Source organism: Uloborus diversus, chromosome 1, assembly GCF_026930045.1.
Source record: "Uloborus diversus isolate 005 chromosome 1, Udiv.v.3.1, whole genome shotgun sequence".
NCBI classification, from domain to species: domain Eukaryota; kingdom Metazoa; phylum Arthropoda; class Arachnida; order Araneae; family Uloboridae; genus Uloborus; species Uloborus diversus.
The window spans coordinates 258,760,216-258,777,408 of NC_072731.1; the positions used below are offsets into that span (position 1 = coordinate 258,760,216).

At 35.1% G+C, this 17,193-nt stretch overlaps 1 protein-coding gene across 1 annotated transcript in view; it reads left to right on the top strand.

Annotated features, from left to right (window-relative positions):
- LOC129227047 (adhesion G protein-coupled receptor B2-like) overlaps positions 1-17,193 on the top strand; it is a gene marked incomplete at its 5' end in the record, with an annotated part of 33,624 nt that overhangs the window by 3,441 nt on the left and 12,990 nt on the right. The window contains 5 exon segments of the mRNA XM_054861690.1: positions 653-755; positions 3,245-3,462; positions 10,342-10,408; positions 10,494-10,579; positions 16,342-16,471. Of these exon segments, the coding sequence (XP_054717665.1) occupies positions 653-755; positions 3,245-3,462; positions 10,342-10,408; positions 10,494-10,579; positions 16,342-16,471 (604 nt within the window).

Consider the following 17,193-nt stretch of genomic DNA (forward strand, 5'->3'; position numbering starts at 1 on the left):
CCTGATTAGAAGACAATCCCGCTCACACACGAAGGCAAAAAGAACTTGATAGAATTATGCATAATCAAAATATTTATTTTAAAAAAAAGCGCTTTGATGCAAAATGCCAATTTTAAACGTTTGAAAAGTCGTTTTCAAATGCCGGGTCTCTAGAAAAATATTTTGCTCTCTAACTCCGAGCTGGATTTGAGTTGAGCCTAGGACTTTTCGCTTAAATAGAAACTCTGATATCTATAGTTCTAATTAATTGAGAAAAGTGGAGCAAAGGGAGTGTGGGAAATCTTTGATCCCTGTAATAGGCAATTTACGGGAAATGTTTGCTTAAAAAGTTAATTACAAAAAAACTAATTCGAAATTTAAAATATAGATCCCCAGGCGCAAACCCCCGGGGCTCGGGGGTTTGTACCTGGGGGGGGGGGTGAATTTGCGAATTTTTTACAAAATTCCACGGCATTAGATGCTATAGGGTCTCCTGGCCGCAGGCCTGCCAAAGACATCCTCCCGCAATTTCTTTGACGTTACCTTTTTTTAATATGTGGAGATAAAATTTTCTCGAAAACGTTGTTTTGAATCATTTTCCATCTGTATTATGTAAAACTGATTCTATAAATTGGAATTATCTCCTTTTTTAACAGTTCGTTTCATTTTTCAGGAAAGAAAACAGAGTATCATCATTTATTCTGATCAGCATACTCCTCTGCATGACTGCAATTCAAACCATATTTATATTTGGAGTTAACAGAGTAGAACATTTCGTAAGTAAATATGTTATGTACATAACTTTTAGTTGATTACAGGAAACGTAAAACACTGTAACTTATTAACTTATTATAAGAATATAGTAAGATTTAGGTAATAAAACAACGGTCATGTTCTATTTTTTTTTTTTTTTTTGTAAGTAAATATGTTATGTACATAACTTTTAGTTGATTACAGGAAACGTAAAACACTGTAACTTATTAACTTATTATAAGAATATAGTAAGATTTAGGTAATAAAACAACGGTCATGTTCTAATTTTTTTTTTTTTTTTTTTTTTTTTTTTTTTTAAGGCAGTGAGAAGCAAAGGGATGTAAGTGGACATTTTCAAGTTTTGAGCAAAACGCGTTTAAAGATAATAGCCTAGGTAGGCTTTCATTGAAATTTTTTTTCTACATCATGCTGTATAGCAGAAACTACCAGGGCTACTCGTACCAGAGACAGAGGAGAGGTTCACCTACCATGTGTACTGGTTATCTCCAAATTTTTAATTTTGGATTTACTTTCTCATTGTTTTTACTTGAGCGTTGAATGGCATCCTATCCTTTTTGAGGTCCACCGGCCTCCGCGCACGGATGCTTCTCCTGGGCGACGGTAACTCCTCCTCTTCCTGGTCCATGTACCTCAGAATCAGCTTTCTTTTATAACCAAACCTCTCGACTTTATACAATCCTCTTTAGACGAAACCAGCATCCAGCACACACTCATGGCATTTGAATTCCGATGACTTGAAATCAAATAATATTTAACGCAACCACGACTTGCAATAGGGTCCTACTCGTTGAATTTCTTGTTTCTGCAAATGGTTCCTGTATTATGGAATCAACTTCGTTCATCCCTGACCTTTTCGACTTAACACAATCCATTTTGGACAAAAACAGCATCTAGCACATATTATCCATCAGCATCTAACCCGTAACATTTCTCTGAGTTTTGACGTCTTAAATTCAAATCATGTTTTTCTCAGTTATAATTGCGTTAGGAACCATTAGTAAAAACAAGAAACCAAACAAGAATACACCACAATTCATGATTGTGAAAAATATACCGGCTGATCCAAAAGTCAGTACTAACTTTAAAAACGAATGATTCCAAAACGAATAAAGAAAAAAAGATGCGGTTTGCACTAAACGGAGGGAAAATTAGCCGGGTTTTGTCTGGCAACGAAACAAAAACAGTTCTGTTGTCGACCAACAGATGGATACAGCTAGGATGATATTCATGGAAGTATAACATTGCCAACGGTTTATTGGAGAGGGTTATGACCCCATGACCCTCACTTTGTATCTGCCCCTGGTTAATGGATAAGCCATTTTTACCAACCTTTTAGGAGCAATTTGAGGAGCATCTGTGGCGATTTTGAGCAGCAACTTAAAAATTCGCGGAGCAATTCGGTATTGTGTATAAAAATCAGTAAAAATAACTAAAACCACATATATAAAAAAATTTTGAGTTTTAATAATCATTTTAAGTTCTAGTATGAAAATAATTATTTCTAAATTAATAAAACAGCTTCCCACACTATTTAAATTTTTGAATATAAGCGTCCTTAATTTCCCATATTTACATGTTTGACATGATAACAGTAAAATATAAGCTTGAAAATGTTCGGCCGGAAAATGCGGAGCAAAATAACTTCTTTTGCGGAGCCGCGGGGATCCGCCATTTTTGCGGAGCATTTGGCAACCGTAACGTGAAATATGCTTATCATAAGCCATGGCCCCAATAGATGGAGCTGGCGCTTAACGGACCTTGGCAATTCATTACTTTCCTTTGTTAATCCATGGCCTCACTTAAATTTTATAGGCCGTGACAATCGTTAAAACTTATGGCAACAAAGAGGGCGCTACTGGGAACCCCTGTTTCCATTGCATTGCCATTGATTGGTGGATGCAGGGGTTCCTATCAGCGCTTCTTGCGATAAAAATGGGAGACGTCCAATCAAAAATAGGCAAACTTTGAAACCTTGACATTTATTGGTGGATGCATGAGTGGGTAGTAGTTGAACCGGTTCAATACAAAAAAGTCAGAAATCTGCAAGGCCCGTTAAGCGTCAGCGCTATCTAGTGGGGCCATGGTTAAACCGATGCAGCTCATGTATCCACCAATCAACGTCAACGTTTCACAGTTTGCTTATTTTTGATTGGCCGTCGCCCATTTTGGCCGCAAGAGGCGCCAAAGGGAACTCCTGCATTCACCAATCAATGGCAACGTTTCAATGCAGCTCATGCATCCACCAATCAATGGCAACGTTTCACAGTTTGCTCATTTTTGATTGACCGTCGCCCATTTTGACCGCAAGAGGCGCCAAAGGGAACCCCTGCATTCACCAATCAATGGCAACGAAATTGAAACAGGGGTTCCCAGTTGCGCCCTCTTTATTTCCATGAATTTCAGCGATTGTCACGGCCTATAGGAATTAAGTGGGGCCATGCATAAGCACATTTCACGTCACTTTCTCATGTCGCACTCATTCTCATTACAGGAGACCTGCTTACTGCTCGCTATCCTACTGCACTACTGCTTCTTGAAATCCTGTTTCTGGGTGGTGTCCTACAGCATCTACCTACTGCGCAGGCTCCGCAGCGGCATGGAGTACGCAGGGCGCATTCGGGACTACTGCGCAGCTTGCTGGATTCTGCCGCTGCTTTGGCTGGTTGTGTCCTCCATCGCCAATTCGAGAGGATACGAGACGAAGCAGTTGTGAGTAGCTCTCATAAAAATCGGAAATACTTCGAGAAATTATAGTAATGAGTCCTCCCCCCCTCCCTCCTTTTCTTGTCAAGTGTAATTTTAATGGGGTCGTTTCCGAAATTTTAGAATTATTTTTTTCTGAAAGAGCATGCTTAACAAGCAACGATAAAGTTAAAAATTTTAAAAACCCCAGGCTGAGTCGCAACTGTAGAATCGAGAGGGAAAATTGAAAATAATTTTAAAAGCCTTATATTATTAAAAATCAATGTCAAGCATTTTATTTGCTACTAGTGGTACCTGCAAGGCTTCGCCCGTAATAGAAAAATTAAAAGGTCTTTTGATTCGCCTGTATTTACAAATAATGTATGGTGAATTTTCTCGCCATCTGGCTTGTACCCATGTTACGGTTACACGTTATTATAATTTCGTATCTCGCCAACTGGCTTGTGCCCATGTTACGGTTCCACGTTATGATAATTTCGTAATTTACTCGTCCATCTTATGATATTTTTGTTCTTAAAATTGGAATAGAAAAAGAACCACATCGAATTTTCGAAAAATCGCTTCGAGATGCACACCCCCACGCTACAAACTAACTTCGTGCCAAATTTCATGAAAATCGGCAGAACGGTCTAGGCGCTATGCGCGTCACAGACATCCTCCGGGCAGACTTTCAGCTTTATTATTCGTAACTAGTGGTACCCGCACGGCTTCGCCCGTAATACAAAAATTAAAGGTCTTTTGGTTCGCTTGTATATTTACAAATAATGTATGGTGAATTTTCTCGCCAATTGACTTGTACCGACGTTACAGTTCCACGTTATGATAATTTCGTATCTCGCCAATTGGCTTGTGCCCATGTTACGGTTCCACGTTACGATAATTTCGTAATTTATGATAGTTTTTTTTTCTTAAAATTGGAATAAAAAAAGAACCACATCGAATTTTCGAAAAATCGCTTCGAGGTGCACACCCCCATGCTACATACTAACTTTGTGCCAAATTTCATGAAAATCGGCCGAACGGTTTAGGCGCTATGTGCGTCACAGACATCCTACAGACATCCAGAGAGACATCCAGAGAGACATCCTACAGACATCCTCCGGACAGAGAGACTTTCTGCTTTATTATTAGTAAAGAAGAAAAATAAAGATAAAGAAAAGAAAGATAAAGATTAAATAGAAACTGGCAACAGATAAAAATTTTGAATCATTGCGTTTTATTTCCTTGTCGGCCAACAACGAATTCGGTGATCAATCGCCTGAATAAAGGCTTAGCCGTGATTAAAATCTGCTCTAAAAAAAGTTGTAATTCGAATTCTATGGAACATGGAAGTTCCAAACACAGTCTATCAGACGCGGAAAAATAATCTCTTTATTTTGGTATTAAATTTAAAAATTTTTAACTATGTTTTCACTGCAAAAATCGCGAAAAACCTTTTAGAGGTTTTTAATTAGTATCTTCGTTAACTAATGTCATCCATCGATGCAACCTAGCTAAGAACACTCTCGATCGACTCTCCTTTCGAACACATTTTTCTTTTTTTTAAAAATCGGTCCATCCGTTTAGGCGCTAGATTGCCACAGACAGACACACAGATACACAGACACGTCAAACTAATAAACCCCTTCCTTTGTGTGTCGGGGGTTAAAAAAGATGGAATTTCATTTTGTTTAATACATTCTGTTAATGGTTGATAACTCTAATAAGTTTTAACTTTGTTTTTATAAAACTCAGTTTCGATATAACACGGTACACATCCCTTGTTTTACATCATTTTGAAATCTCGTATAACACGGTTTTGATGTAACACGAAACACGATTTCGATATAACACGATACATCTTAACCTGATTTTTCTTATACACATATATAATTAGTATTAAAAATAAGTAAGAATACACGGAACGAATTAACCGTGGTATAAGAGGGACGCTTGTACTTTCAGAAAAAAATACTTTTAAAATTTTGAAAGAGACCCCATTGTTTACTGGGTCAATAAAATTATTCCAATGAGTCATAAGTTTCCGACCACTGTTCTACACAAACAGATTCCTTTCCGTAATATATTGTAATTCTTTATTACAGTAGAGAACCAATTATCCGGGAAGTTCGGGACCATCGCTATCCCGGATATCTGAATTTTCCGGTTTTCTGGATCTCTAAAAAACGCTATTGGCCGATTGTTTGTGAAACTTAAATTACTATAATAAATAGTTATGCATATTAAAATAAGAAGAAAACAGTTCAGAAATGCTTATAAATATCGAAATATTAAAAACTAAAGGTGAGAGAATAATTTAAACACCAAAAAACTTAAGTTATTCATAATACCTGAGACCCTCACATTCTGTTTGGGGAAGAAAAAAAAATCCACCGCTTTTCGATGTTTTAAAACGAAAGAAAATGAAGGGAAGGGCAAAAAATAAGTTTTCGAACCTAAATGTGCGATTTTTCTACTATGGTGTAAAAAAGAATTCGCTTTCATGATCGTGTTTTTTTCTTTTTAAAATTTTCTGTAAAGGTTTTGTGTTTGCGATTACGGTAGTTATTGATAATGTATGCTTTTGTAATTCGTTAATATCAACATAAATTTGATTTATGAGTTCTTGCAGCCTTAATAGTCTTGCGTTTAATAGATTTCTAAAATTCACGATCAACTATCCGGAAAATTCGCGAATCAGATTTTCGGCGTTTCCCGCACTTTCGCGACGTCACTTACGCTAAACGCGTTTAATTCAATAAAATACTGCATTAGAATGCGACAATATTCATTTCCTTAGCTATCACTTAAAATAAAAGACGAAAATTTCAGACATACGAATGTAGTTTTTTATCAGGAAAATATTTCGGAAATTTTGATCCGCATAAAGGATAACCATTTGAAGTTGGTGTTTGCAAACATTTTTCCGAGTTATACGTGAGTAATATGGTGTTTATTAAGAAATCGCTCATTCTTTTAGGTATTTCAAAAATAAAAGGGTTAATTTTTCAACAATTACCAAAAATGCTTATTTTTAAAAAATGGCGGGAAAATCGGGAAAAAGTTGCCGGTTTTCTGGTTTCCCGGTTTTTTGGTTCCCGGATAAAAGGTTCTGCACTGTATTACTTTTACTCTTATTATTTTAAAATAGCAATTCATGTCGTACAAAATTTATGGAATAGAACCAGATGGAGCTCATTGTTTTAAGATTTTAAACAACCTAACGACATTTAGACTCTAGCAAAATAATTTAAGCACATTTTTAGGAGATAAAAGTAATATTTTTAAACTTTTTTTTCCTTTTTACATTTTTTAAAAACTTTTTTTAAACTTTTCTTATCTTTGTTTTTTTTAACTTTTCAAGAACTTTTTTAAAAAAATTTCAATTATTATTATTTTTTTAACATTCAAAGTATTAGTCATCGTGTTTATTCGGCGATTATGCATATTTATCCAACAAGATACGTCATGTATTTCACAAAAAAAAAAAAAAACACGGTGACGAAACAATAATTGTTTATCTACTTGAAAAGCTAAACATGAAAAATTCTGTTATTCATAAGAAATTGCAAAACAACTTGCATACGAATATATAGGAGTCAAAATATCAACGTTATCTATGCAAAAAGCTTGTTTGACTGCATAATGTTGACTCATCAAATACATTTTGATGATTTCTTGTGCATAATAGTATAATATAAAGTATTAAAAGAGGAGAGTTTAAACACCAAAGAACGCATTAAAAAATCGGAAATACGCATCAAAACATTAGCATATTTTCGTGATTTTTATTTTAAATGAATATTTGGCGTCGTAGAAAATGGGGAAAGAAGCAATTGAAAAATCATTTTCGAATGAATTGCTGTTTGTTCATACATTTTTTTCATTTTTATTTGTACGTTTAAAAGTTTGTATTTGAAAGTCTCTTAATAAAACTCTGCAAAGAAGTTTTTTTTTTCCTTCAAACTTGATGAAGTATTAGAAAAAGCTCTGTGTAATTTACAATTAACTGAACCACGTTAATGGACTTGTTATTATCTAGTGTAATATTGTACGTAGGAGTAAACATATTTCTTAAGAGTTAAGTAAATTATTAAAAATCTTCTTTACTAATAATAAAGCTGAAAGTCTCTCTGTCCGGAGGATGTCTGGATCTCTGTGACGCGCATAGCGCCTAGACCGTTCGGCCGATTTTCATAAAATTTGGCACAAAGTTAGTTTATAGCATGGGGGTGTGCACCTCGAAGCGATTTTTTGAAAATTCGACGTGGTTCTTTTTCTATTCCAATTTTAAGAACAAAAATATCATAAGATGGACGAGTAAAGCACGAAATTATCATAACGTGGAACCGTAACATGGGCACAAGCCAACTGGCGAGATACGAAATTATCATAGCGTGGAAACCGTAACATGGGTACAAGCCAATTGGCGAGAAAATTCACCATACATTATTTGCAAATATACAAGCGAACCAAAAGACCTTTTAATTTTTCTATTACGGGCAAAGCCGTGCAGGTACCACTAGTAACTAATAAGAAAGCTGAAAGTTTGTCAGGATGTCTGGTTCTCTGTGACGCGCGCAACGCCTAGACCGTTTGGCCATTTCCCTGAAATTTGGTACAAAATTAGTTGTAGCATAGGGGTGTGCACCTCGAAGCGATTTTTCAAATATTTGATTTTGTTCTTTTATTCCAATTTTACATCCATTTTTTCACATCAGTTTGATAATATGGAGAATAAATATTGCATTCACATTTTTGAGTCTTGGGTCATTTGAAAGCTTGGAATTTTTCTGCATTAAAATAGTTTGTTTGAATTTTCTACGAGCATTAGGAGAGCTGTAGGAATCGTTTAAAGAAAATCTGTCCAAGGCTAACCTTCAGGTAGCCAAACGATTCTAAATGATTAAGCACGAGAATAAAATCAAAAATTAAAGATAAATAGAAATTTTTTTCGAAACGGAAAGAAACTTTCGTATGTTACCATGATTACGTCTTTTACTCGCTTTAGTTGTTTCATTACTTTTTTTTTTTTAAACATTTTTAAAAACGTAGTTATTTTCTGCCATCAACATTATTTTCTTTTATTGAAAAAAGTTTAAATTCAAATAGTTTAACTGTTAAGAAAAAGTCGTCTGCTTTTATTGAGCAATCACGTTTGCTTATTGTTCTCATTTGACTGTTTTTGGCGTCTTTTGATTTTTCCCCCCGCCACCCTCCGCACCCTCACCGTCGACCGGATCCTCACGATGCTGCTCCTATAGCGAAAGCTGTCTCCAGGTGGCATCCACGTCCTACACACACGCGCATACATACACAACTGCACACGCACAAACACATAACACACATACACAAACACATAACACACATACACAAACACATAATACACAAACATATAACACACATACACAAACACATACACACAACTACCCACACACTCATACCTGCACACAGACACAAACACACATGCCTACAGACGCACACACTCGTGATTGAGAAAAACATAATTTGAATTCCAGACGTCAAAATTCAAATTAATTACTTATTTATTTTGTTTTTATGCAATTATGTTCAGTAAATATTTCTATTACAACGTTCTTTCTACAGAGTTTCATTTTAAAAATATGTGTCATTTTGCATTTTAAGCAAGGAAGAAGAACTTCCTTCTTCTTTCATAATATATCTAAGGCTTCTGCTGAGTTTCTTTAAAGCTACATGCTAAGTTTTCAAACCTGCGAAAAATATGAAGACTATCTGGAAAAAATAAAATAACGCATATATATTAACTGTGATTATGCTGGCGAACCAAATGACCTTTGAATATTCTACTACGGGCAAAGCCGTGCGGGTACCGCTAGTGGTTACATAAGACATAAATTTTAAATTGCTGATCAAAATAATTTTAACTGACTTAGCAACAATGGTGCATGCTCTTAAAGGTTCAGAGATTGACCGAAATATTGAAAATTGGATCTTTATTTGTAACTGGCGGTATCCGCACGGCTTTGCTCTTAGTGGAAAATTAAAAGATCATTTGGTTCGCCAGTATACTTACAAATAATGGATGATGAATTTCTCGCCAATATGCTATGTAAATTTGCTCGTCCACGTTATGATAATTTACTCGTCCATGTTATGATAATTCGTTCGGTGCAGAGGAATTAAAGCCACCAATGGTGGTAAAAATAAAATCATAGAAAAAGAACAAATCGAATTTTCGAAAAATCGCTTCGAGGTGTACACCTCCATGCTACACACTAATTTTGTGCCAAATTTCATGAAAATCGGCCGAACGGTCTAAGCGCTATGCGTATAACAGATATCCAGACATCCAGAGACAGACTTTGACAGCTTTATTATTAGTAAAGATGAAGATAAAGATCAAGACAGTGCAAAGAAAAAGACCCATAACTAGCTAGAGACATCAAATCAAAGAGGACTTAAAGAGGTTGAGAAATAGTTAAAGGAAAAATTTAAAGGAAGTCAGGGCTTTGGTTTTAGTTGCAACAGCCTGTAAAAGATTAAAGGTTATAGCACCAATAATGACAATGATTCGCAACTCCAATAAACTATAGGGGGCGCTGCAGCCAGTTTAATGGCGGATGAAAAAGGTAAAACAAACAAATGCCGTAACTTAGAACTTGGAATGACAGTAATTTTTCACCGTGTTTGTGGAAAGCTTTCTTTTCTATTCTTCTGAGATTATATTACACAATAAACTGTCTGAAGCCTGTAATTTACCCCAAAGAAAACACGTGGAATGGAATGTTTTACCTTTTTCGGTAGTATTGTTAATCACCGTAAGGTAGCGTATTCGAGCTCTGGAGTTGCGAATTACTAGTTTAACGAGTTTGAAACTTTTAATAACGACACTTCTTTCTAAATTGTGTATGCTTTCTGCTCTAGCTGCTGGCTAAACGTCCAGAAGGGCATCGTATGGTCCTTCGTGGTCCCCGTGACTGGACTGATTTTGGTAAGTGGAACTTTCTGAAAAACATTCATTCATAAGAAATCTCATAGAAGAATCGTAAAGTTCAACTAACTCTCTATGTGTTTAGGTGAACACAGTGGTTATGATCCTTGCTCTGAAAACATTCAGCGAGCAGATGTCTGTAACGCATAGAAATGAGATCTACAAAACGAGGTAATTTATTATGAACTCTTACCACTTTAAGGGGAGTCAGTATCCCCTATACCGTCAATGTTGATTTGCACAGGTTCATGTTCCTTTTTCTGAAAATCTGCTGAAGATACAATTATGAAATTTTTTCTGTACCTTAAGTAGACTCTTTTCTCTATACTGAAGTAAAATGTTACAAAATGAAAGTTTAGTTTTTTTTTAAATTCTAACAAGGACGGATGCAAGGGAGGGGTGATGGGGGCGATCGCCCCCTCCTTGAGCGATATTCAGGAACTTTCTTCGGGATATATTTTTAATATTAAAGTTCTAAAAACTTCAATTTTACGTAATCTTCGATGGTGTAAATAGAAAAGGGAGATCTTTCCCGGAATTCTTCCGGAACTGAAGTCCTGAAAACGCAATTGTAGCCAATCTGTTATTACTCTGAGGAACCGAACCGAAACTTTCTACAGGATTGTTTTCAAAATTGAAGTTCCAAAACCTCAATTTAGACCTTAGATGATATTAAGAGATAGGTTCAAGGGCTTACCCTGGATATTTTTCAGAAGAAACACAACGAGTATTTCGAAATAAACACAATTATAGGACAATTTTGATGTCGTAAAGGAAATCGATTACAGTTCCTCGAAAATTTTTAGAAATTAAAATTTCAAAGAGTGAAAATCGCCCCCTCCTTGAACATTTTCTGGGTCCGCCCTTGAATTCTAATGTGTAAGTCACTGTATTTTTTTTCTAAAAATGCTATTTTGCAACACGAAATCAGCTCTATAAAAAAGTATTTTTCGATTATGAGAAAAAATTTACTTCAGTATATGCAATTAGATGTATGGAATAGGTTGAAAAAAATTTCAAAGCCTAACAAAATTTAGTTTTTGAGAAAAAGGAACATTTAGTTTTAAAAATACCATTTCGAGATATTGCAATTTAAAGGGGAAAATCATACCTTATCAAAATAGGTTTACATTTTTTAAAGCTTACTTTAACTTGCTTCTAATATGAGCACGATAAAGAAGTTTGTATCATTAAAAAGGCATTGAAATAAAGTTTCAAAATGTATAAAAATCAAAAAATCGAATTTTTGAAAGTATTTAGGGTACTGATTCCCCTTAGGATTATGTTCACTTTCCAACCACGGATTGTACGGAATTGGCAAGCGTCCAGTTAGGACGAGCCTATCTAAAATGAGGGGGGGGAGTAAAAATTTGATGCTCGTGTTCCGCTCATTTGAATGAGACTCTGCTTCATTTAGAGACAAAGGCGCCCATATGCAAAATTAAAAGGGGGGGGGCTCAGATATTTTCCCCATGGTTTAGCACAGGGGTGCCCACAGGGGGGGGGGGGGGATTACGGCGCAAGTTGCGCCATCAAAATTTTTGGAGGGATTTTTTATTTTTTAAAAATTAATTTACTTAAATTTATTTATTGACTTATTTTTTTTAGTTAATTTACTTAAATTTATTTACTGATTTATTTTTAATTTAAAATATTTGTTTGAATTTATTTTATTCTGTTTATATTTTATTTCATTTATTTATTTAGTTTGTGTGTGCGTGTATGTGTATGTCATTAGAAGTCAGAACTTTTCTAATAAAATAATAATAATAAATAAAAATAAATAAATAAAAAATATTTTTAAAAAAATAAATAAAATAAAAAAGAGAGCTAAAAATAAAAAAGGAAAAGAGGGTTGAGAAAAATTTGGGGGGGAGGGGAGACTTGCGCCATTGAACTTGGGGGGGGGGAGGATGGGCACCCCTGTTTTAGCAGGATATTTTCCCATGGAAACTGATTTCAGTGCAGATTACAGTTATTAAAATTTGACGTTTTTAATAATTTATTCATTAACGGCTGAAGAAGAAATGTTTTCACATTTTTGCAAAGAAAAAATTACTAAAATCAATGAAGTTCTAAATTCTAAGGGGGGCTTGACCCCCCCATAAGGGCGCCCGTGTTTAGAGACCATCATACATTTGCAATCCCTAAAATCTACAGTAAACTCTCGATTATCTGCGAGCGGATTATCCACGGGGTGGATTCTCCGCGAGTCAATCAACAATCGGGAACATTTGTTTTCGCAGAAAAAAGCTAATACTAATGTTTTTTTTCTTTGTCTAAAATTTGTAAATTTAAAATCAGTTGTTTTTGTTTCATTAATTTTTCGTGCTTTCTTCATCGTTCATACACTTGTTTTTTATTGATTTACGTTCTGTTGTACAAAGTACAAACATTTTTACTGTAGTGTATACATTTTCACTGTTTGAAGAAAGTACAGTGAAACCTGTCTACAACGATACTGTTGGGACCTAAAAAAATATTGTAGACAGGTTATCGTTAGAGACAGTTTGATTATTTATGCTGAAATTTTGCTGGGACCAAGAAAAATATCGTATAGACAAGTTAATTGTTATAGACAGAATCGTTATACACAGGTTTCACTGTATTATGCATCAAAACAGCTAAGTGCTTGATGAAGGACAATTTTTACCTCATTTGTTCCTCATTTTAGCCTTTTTGAGGTTTATCCGCGAATTTTATTATCCGCGGCACTTGTGCCTCCCGATTCGGCGGACAATCGGGAGTCTACTGTAATAGACGCGTCGTCTATTTTCGCCTGTAAACCGGATGTTTGCTTTTTCATACAGTCCGTGGTCAGACAGTGTTTTTTTTTTCCCCCCAGAATAAACTAGCTGAAATAATGTTAAGTAAAAAAAGGGACATCATTTCGAATGCCGTGAGCTTCACAATATTTCACCAATGGGTGAAATAGTTTTGAAGTTTTTGTCTAAATTAGAATTTTTAATACTTTGTGCTATTGTCATATAGTTGTGACTTAGTTTACTGCCATAACCCTCTAATATTGATTTATCGAAACATCGAAATATTTTTGCAATCGTCCTATTCTAAAACAGCTGTTAGATTGTTATACAGTGAAACCTCCCTTAACGGACACTCCCGAATAACGGACACCTCTAATTAACGGACATTTTTGCAAGTCCCAGTCCCTCAATATAGGCCATTCCATGTAATTCACTCTGAATAACGGACACTCCGAATAACGGACAGTTATTTCACAAAAAATTTCCCCACTTCCGTTTTTTTTTCTTTTCACAGAATATCTTAGTAACTGCTTGCATTACAAAGCTTTTCATCCTCCACAACTGATATCCCCCCCCCCCCCGTCATTTCCTTATCACTGTTTCTTGGAATTAAAAGGGTGGTAATGGGCAGAGGCAGCGATTGGGGCTTAAAAGTTGGGGGCAGAAAAAAAAGAACTAAAAGGTATGGTACTTTTTGCGGACAGCAAAAAACGAAAAAGAAAATAAAAGTCATAATTTTGTAACGGCTAGTTTTGAGAGTATTGAAGCAGATAAGTGAAAATCCATCATTTCCTTATCACTGTTTCTTGGAATTAAAAGGGTAACTAGTATTCAAAAGTTAAGATAAAAAAGAGGAAACTGGGCGCTTTTTCTAACTGGGCTCTCGGGAGATGCAATTGAGCAGACCGGCGCCGGTAGTAGTCGGCTTTATGGCGCCGTGGTTTCGTTGAATTGTTTAATTTTTAGACATGAAAAAGATTTGCCCATATTCAAGGTCATATTGCCAACTGTCAATCATGCAATAGTGATACTCGAGATAAAATAAATAATTTAACTATAAAAAAGTGTGTGGGGGAGGGGGTTGCTTCGCCGAATCGCCGCCGTTGGTAATGCAAAAAAGAGATGTCAAACTGTTTTAATTGATTACTTTAATTGTATAAATGCTTTTTAAGACAAGTGTGTGCTGTCAGTATACCTTTATTAAGAAAAAACAGATTAATTACACTTGACGTAAAATGTAGTAAACCTTTCGTAATTGTTTCGATTGTGTTCTACAAAGGGAACAACAGCCCATTTTGAAAAAGGTAAATTAAGTAGTTCCTCCTAATAGCGGACACCTCCCAATAACGGACAAAACTTCTAGTCCCTTGACTGTCCGCTATTCGGAGGTTTCACTGTATAAATAAACCTAACGTAGTTTTGTCCTTATTTTTTAATGCAGTAGGTTCTACAATGCACACATTTTTCTATCATTAAAATGACGATAAGGACTAAAATTTTAGCAGGGAAGTTAAATAATTTGAAGCTGAATACAGTGCCTAAAATTAAGCTTTATTACTTTTCAAATACAAATAAAAATACAAATGTGACGACCAGCAACGGACTCTTGGCCCAGCCAGGCTGGTCCTAGTCAATTTATTAGTCCTCCTCTTCCGATAAGCTGTTCCAAGTGCCTGCAACCCTACTGAAGTAGTAGTTTTTCCTTATTTCCATATTAGCCTGAGATTTGAATAGCTTAAAACAATGCCCCCTCGTCCTGCTTTCCGTGCAAAAATTTAATCCATTAACATCATTCATTTTGATAAATTTAAACAACTGAATCATGTCTCCTCTGACTCTCCTTTGCTCCAGGCTATACATATTAAGCCTATTAAGTCTGGTATCATAATCTAAGTCTGAAAGTCCCCATACTAGTCTAGTTACCCTTCTTTGAACCCTTTCCAATACATTAATATCTTTCTTAAGATAAGATGACCAAAACTGCACAGCATACTGCAAATGAGGTCTTACTAAACTCCTATATAAAGGCAGAAGAACTTTCATTTTAATGAAACGAAAAATTGCTTATGACAATGAATGTGGTTCAACTAAATGATAATTTAATTCGAAATTTTGGAACAAAATAAGTGACATCCCCTCATACAAGTGAAAAAAAAAAAAAAAAACTACGTTGTCTCTCTGTTTAACGACGCTCTATTTAACGACTTTCTCTATTTAAAGACGGTTTTTCACGGTCCCAGATGGTCCACTATAGTTTTAAAAGCGGTCTATTTAAGGACAATTTCTACTTAAGGACGACTTCTACTTAAGGACGAGTTTTTGTGGTCTTTGAAAGTCGTTAAACAGAGAGCCAACTATTAACAAAAATGTACATTTTTATTTCGTAACCAAAACCCCGTTACTTCAGCATAGAAACAACAATAAAAATCGTTAATGAAAAAAAAAAGCACGAATCAAAGCTGTAAAGAACACAGTTCATGTACGAATGCATTAAAAGTGAGTAAAAATTAACATCAAGAACAAATCAAAAACTGAGGCATTACCCTAAAACACTTCATTGCGAGATTTGTTCTCGAGTTAAACTGCATTGCTAATTCAGACTTAATACTGTAACGGATTCGGTGCGACTTCCACTTTCTTGAAATGAAGACACAGTTCTTGATAAAAACACAGGAAATTTATTTACACTATGTACAGGAAAGATCGTCAACAACTGCTAAATTAATCATCAGCAATTAAGCAATTATCACACAACACCGTAAACTCAACGTTTACACACGTATTTACTTCCAAATACGAAAACAACACAGCGAAATGCCTCGCAATAAACAGAGCAAACACGCTCTCAGTTCGAAATCTCAATCGAAACTAAACCTTTATCCAGCGTAATGGTTTATATACACACCGAAAGAAATCTCTCAAATATTCCAAACGCTTCTAGAAAATAGTAGACCGTTATCAAATTTTATCAATAAACAAAAAAAAAAAAAGAAATAGGGGGTCGTATACTTTAGCCGAATGAAAAGGGGTTGTATATTCATTACGGGAAACTATTTACAGGTTACGTTACTACAATAATTACTATTTACAGAATTTGTAACAATACATTTCATGCCTTCATATCGTGGGGCATTTGAGTTTAAATGATCCTTCTCTTTATCCTTATAGAACTTCAATCAGGGCTGGAATTACGCTACTTCCATTTTTAGCAATTAATTGGTTTTTCGGAATACTTGCCGTCGAAGATTCGGGAAATATTGCACTTCAAACGGTTTTCTTCTTCACAAACGCCATGCAGGTAAGAAACGTTTCTGGTATTTCTAATGAGTGTAATTGGAAGAATATGCATAAAAATGTTGCTGTCGACAGGGGTTTGATACTATAAAAGTCTTATTTTCGCTTTTCAATGTATATCCTACGAATTTATTTCTGGCCGACATGTTACGCACGTGAAGAGCAAATGTGGGATTTTGCAAATAAAATCTTGAAATCAAATGAAATATTCTTTGACGCTTTTTTATTCCCCACTAGAACCCAACAGCAGCTCTTCCAGAGAATTCAAATGAAATATTTTTTGATGCTCTTTTATTTCTCACTAGAGATTAACCTAACACCAACTCTTCCAGAGAATTCAAATGAAATATTTTTTGATGCTCTTTTATTCCTCACTAGAGATTAACCTAACACCAACTCTTCCAGAGAATTCAAATGACATATTTTTTGATGCTCTTTTATTCTTCACTAGAGATTAACCTAACACCAACTCTTCCAGAGAATTCAAATGAAATATTTTTTGATGCTCTTTTATTTCTCACTAGAGATTAACCTAACACCAACTCTTCCAGAGAATTCAAATGACATATTTTTTGATGCTCTTTTATTTCTCACTAGAGATTAAACTAACACCAACTCTTCCAGAGAATTCAAATGACATATTTTTTGATGCTCTTTTATTCCTCACTAGAGATTAACCTAACACCAACTCTTCCAGAGAATTCAAATGAAATATTTTTTGATGCT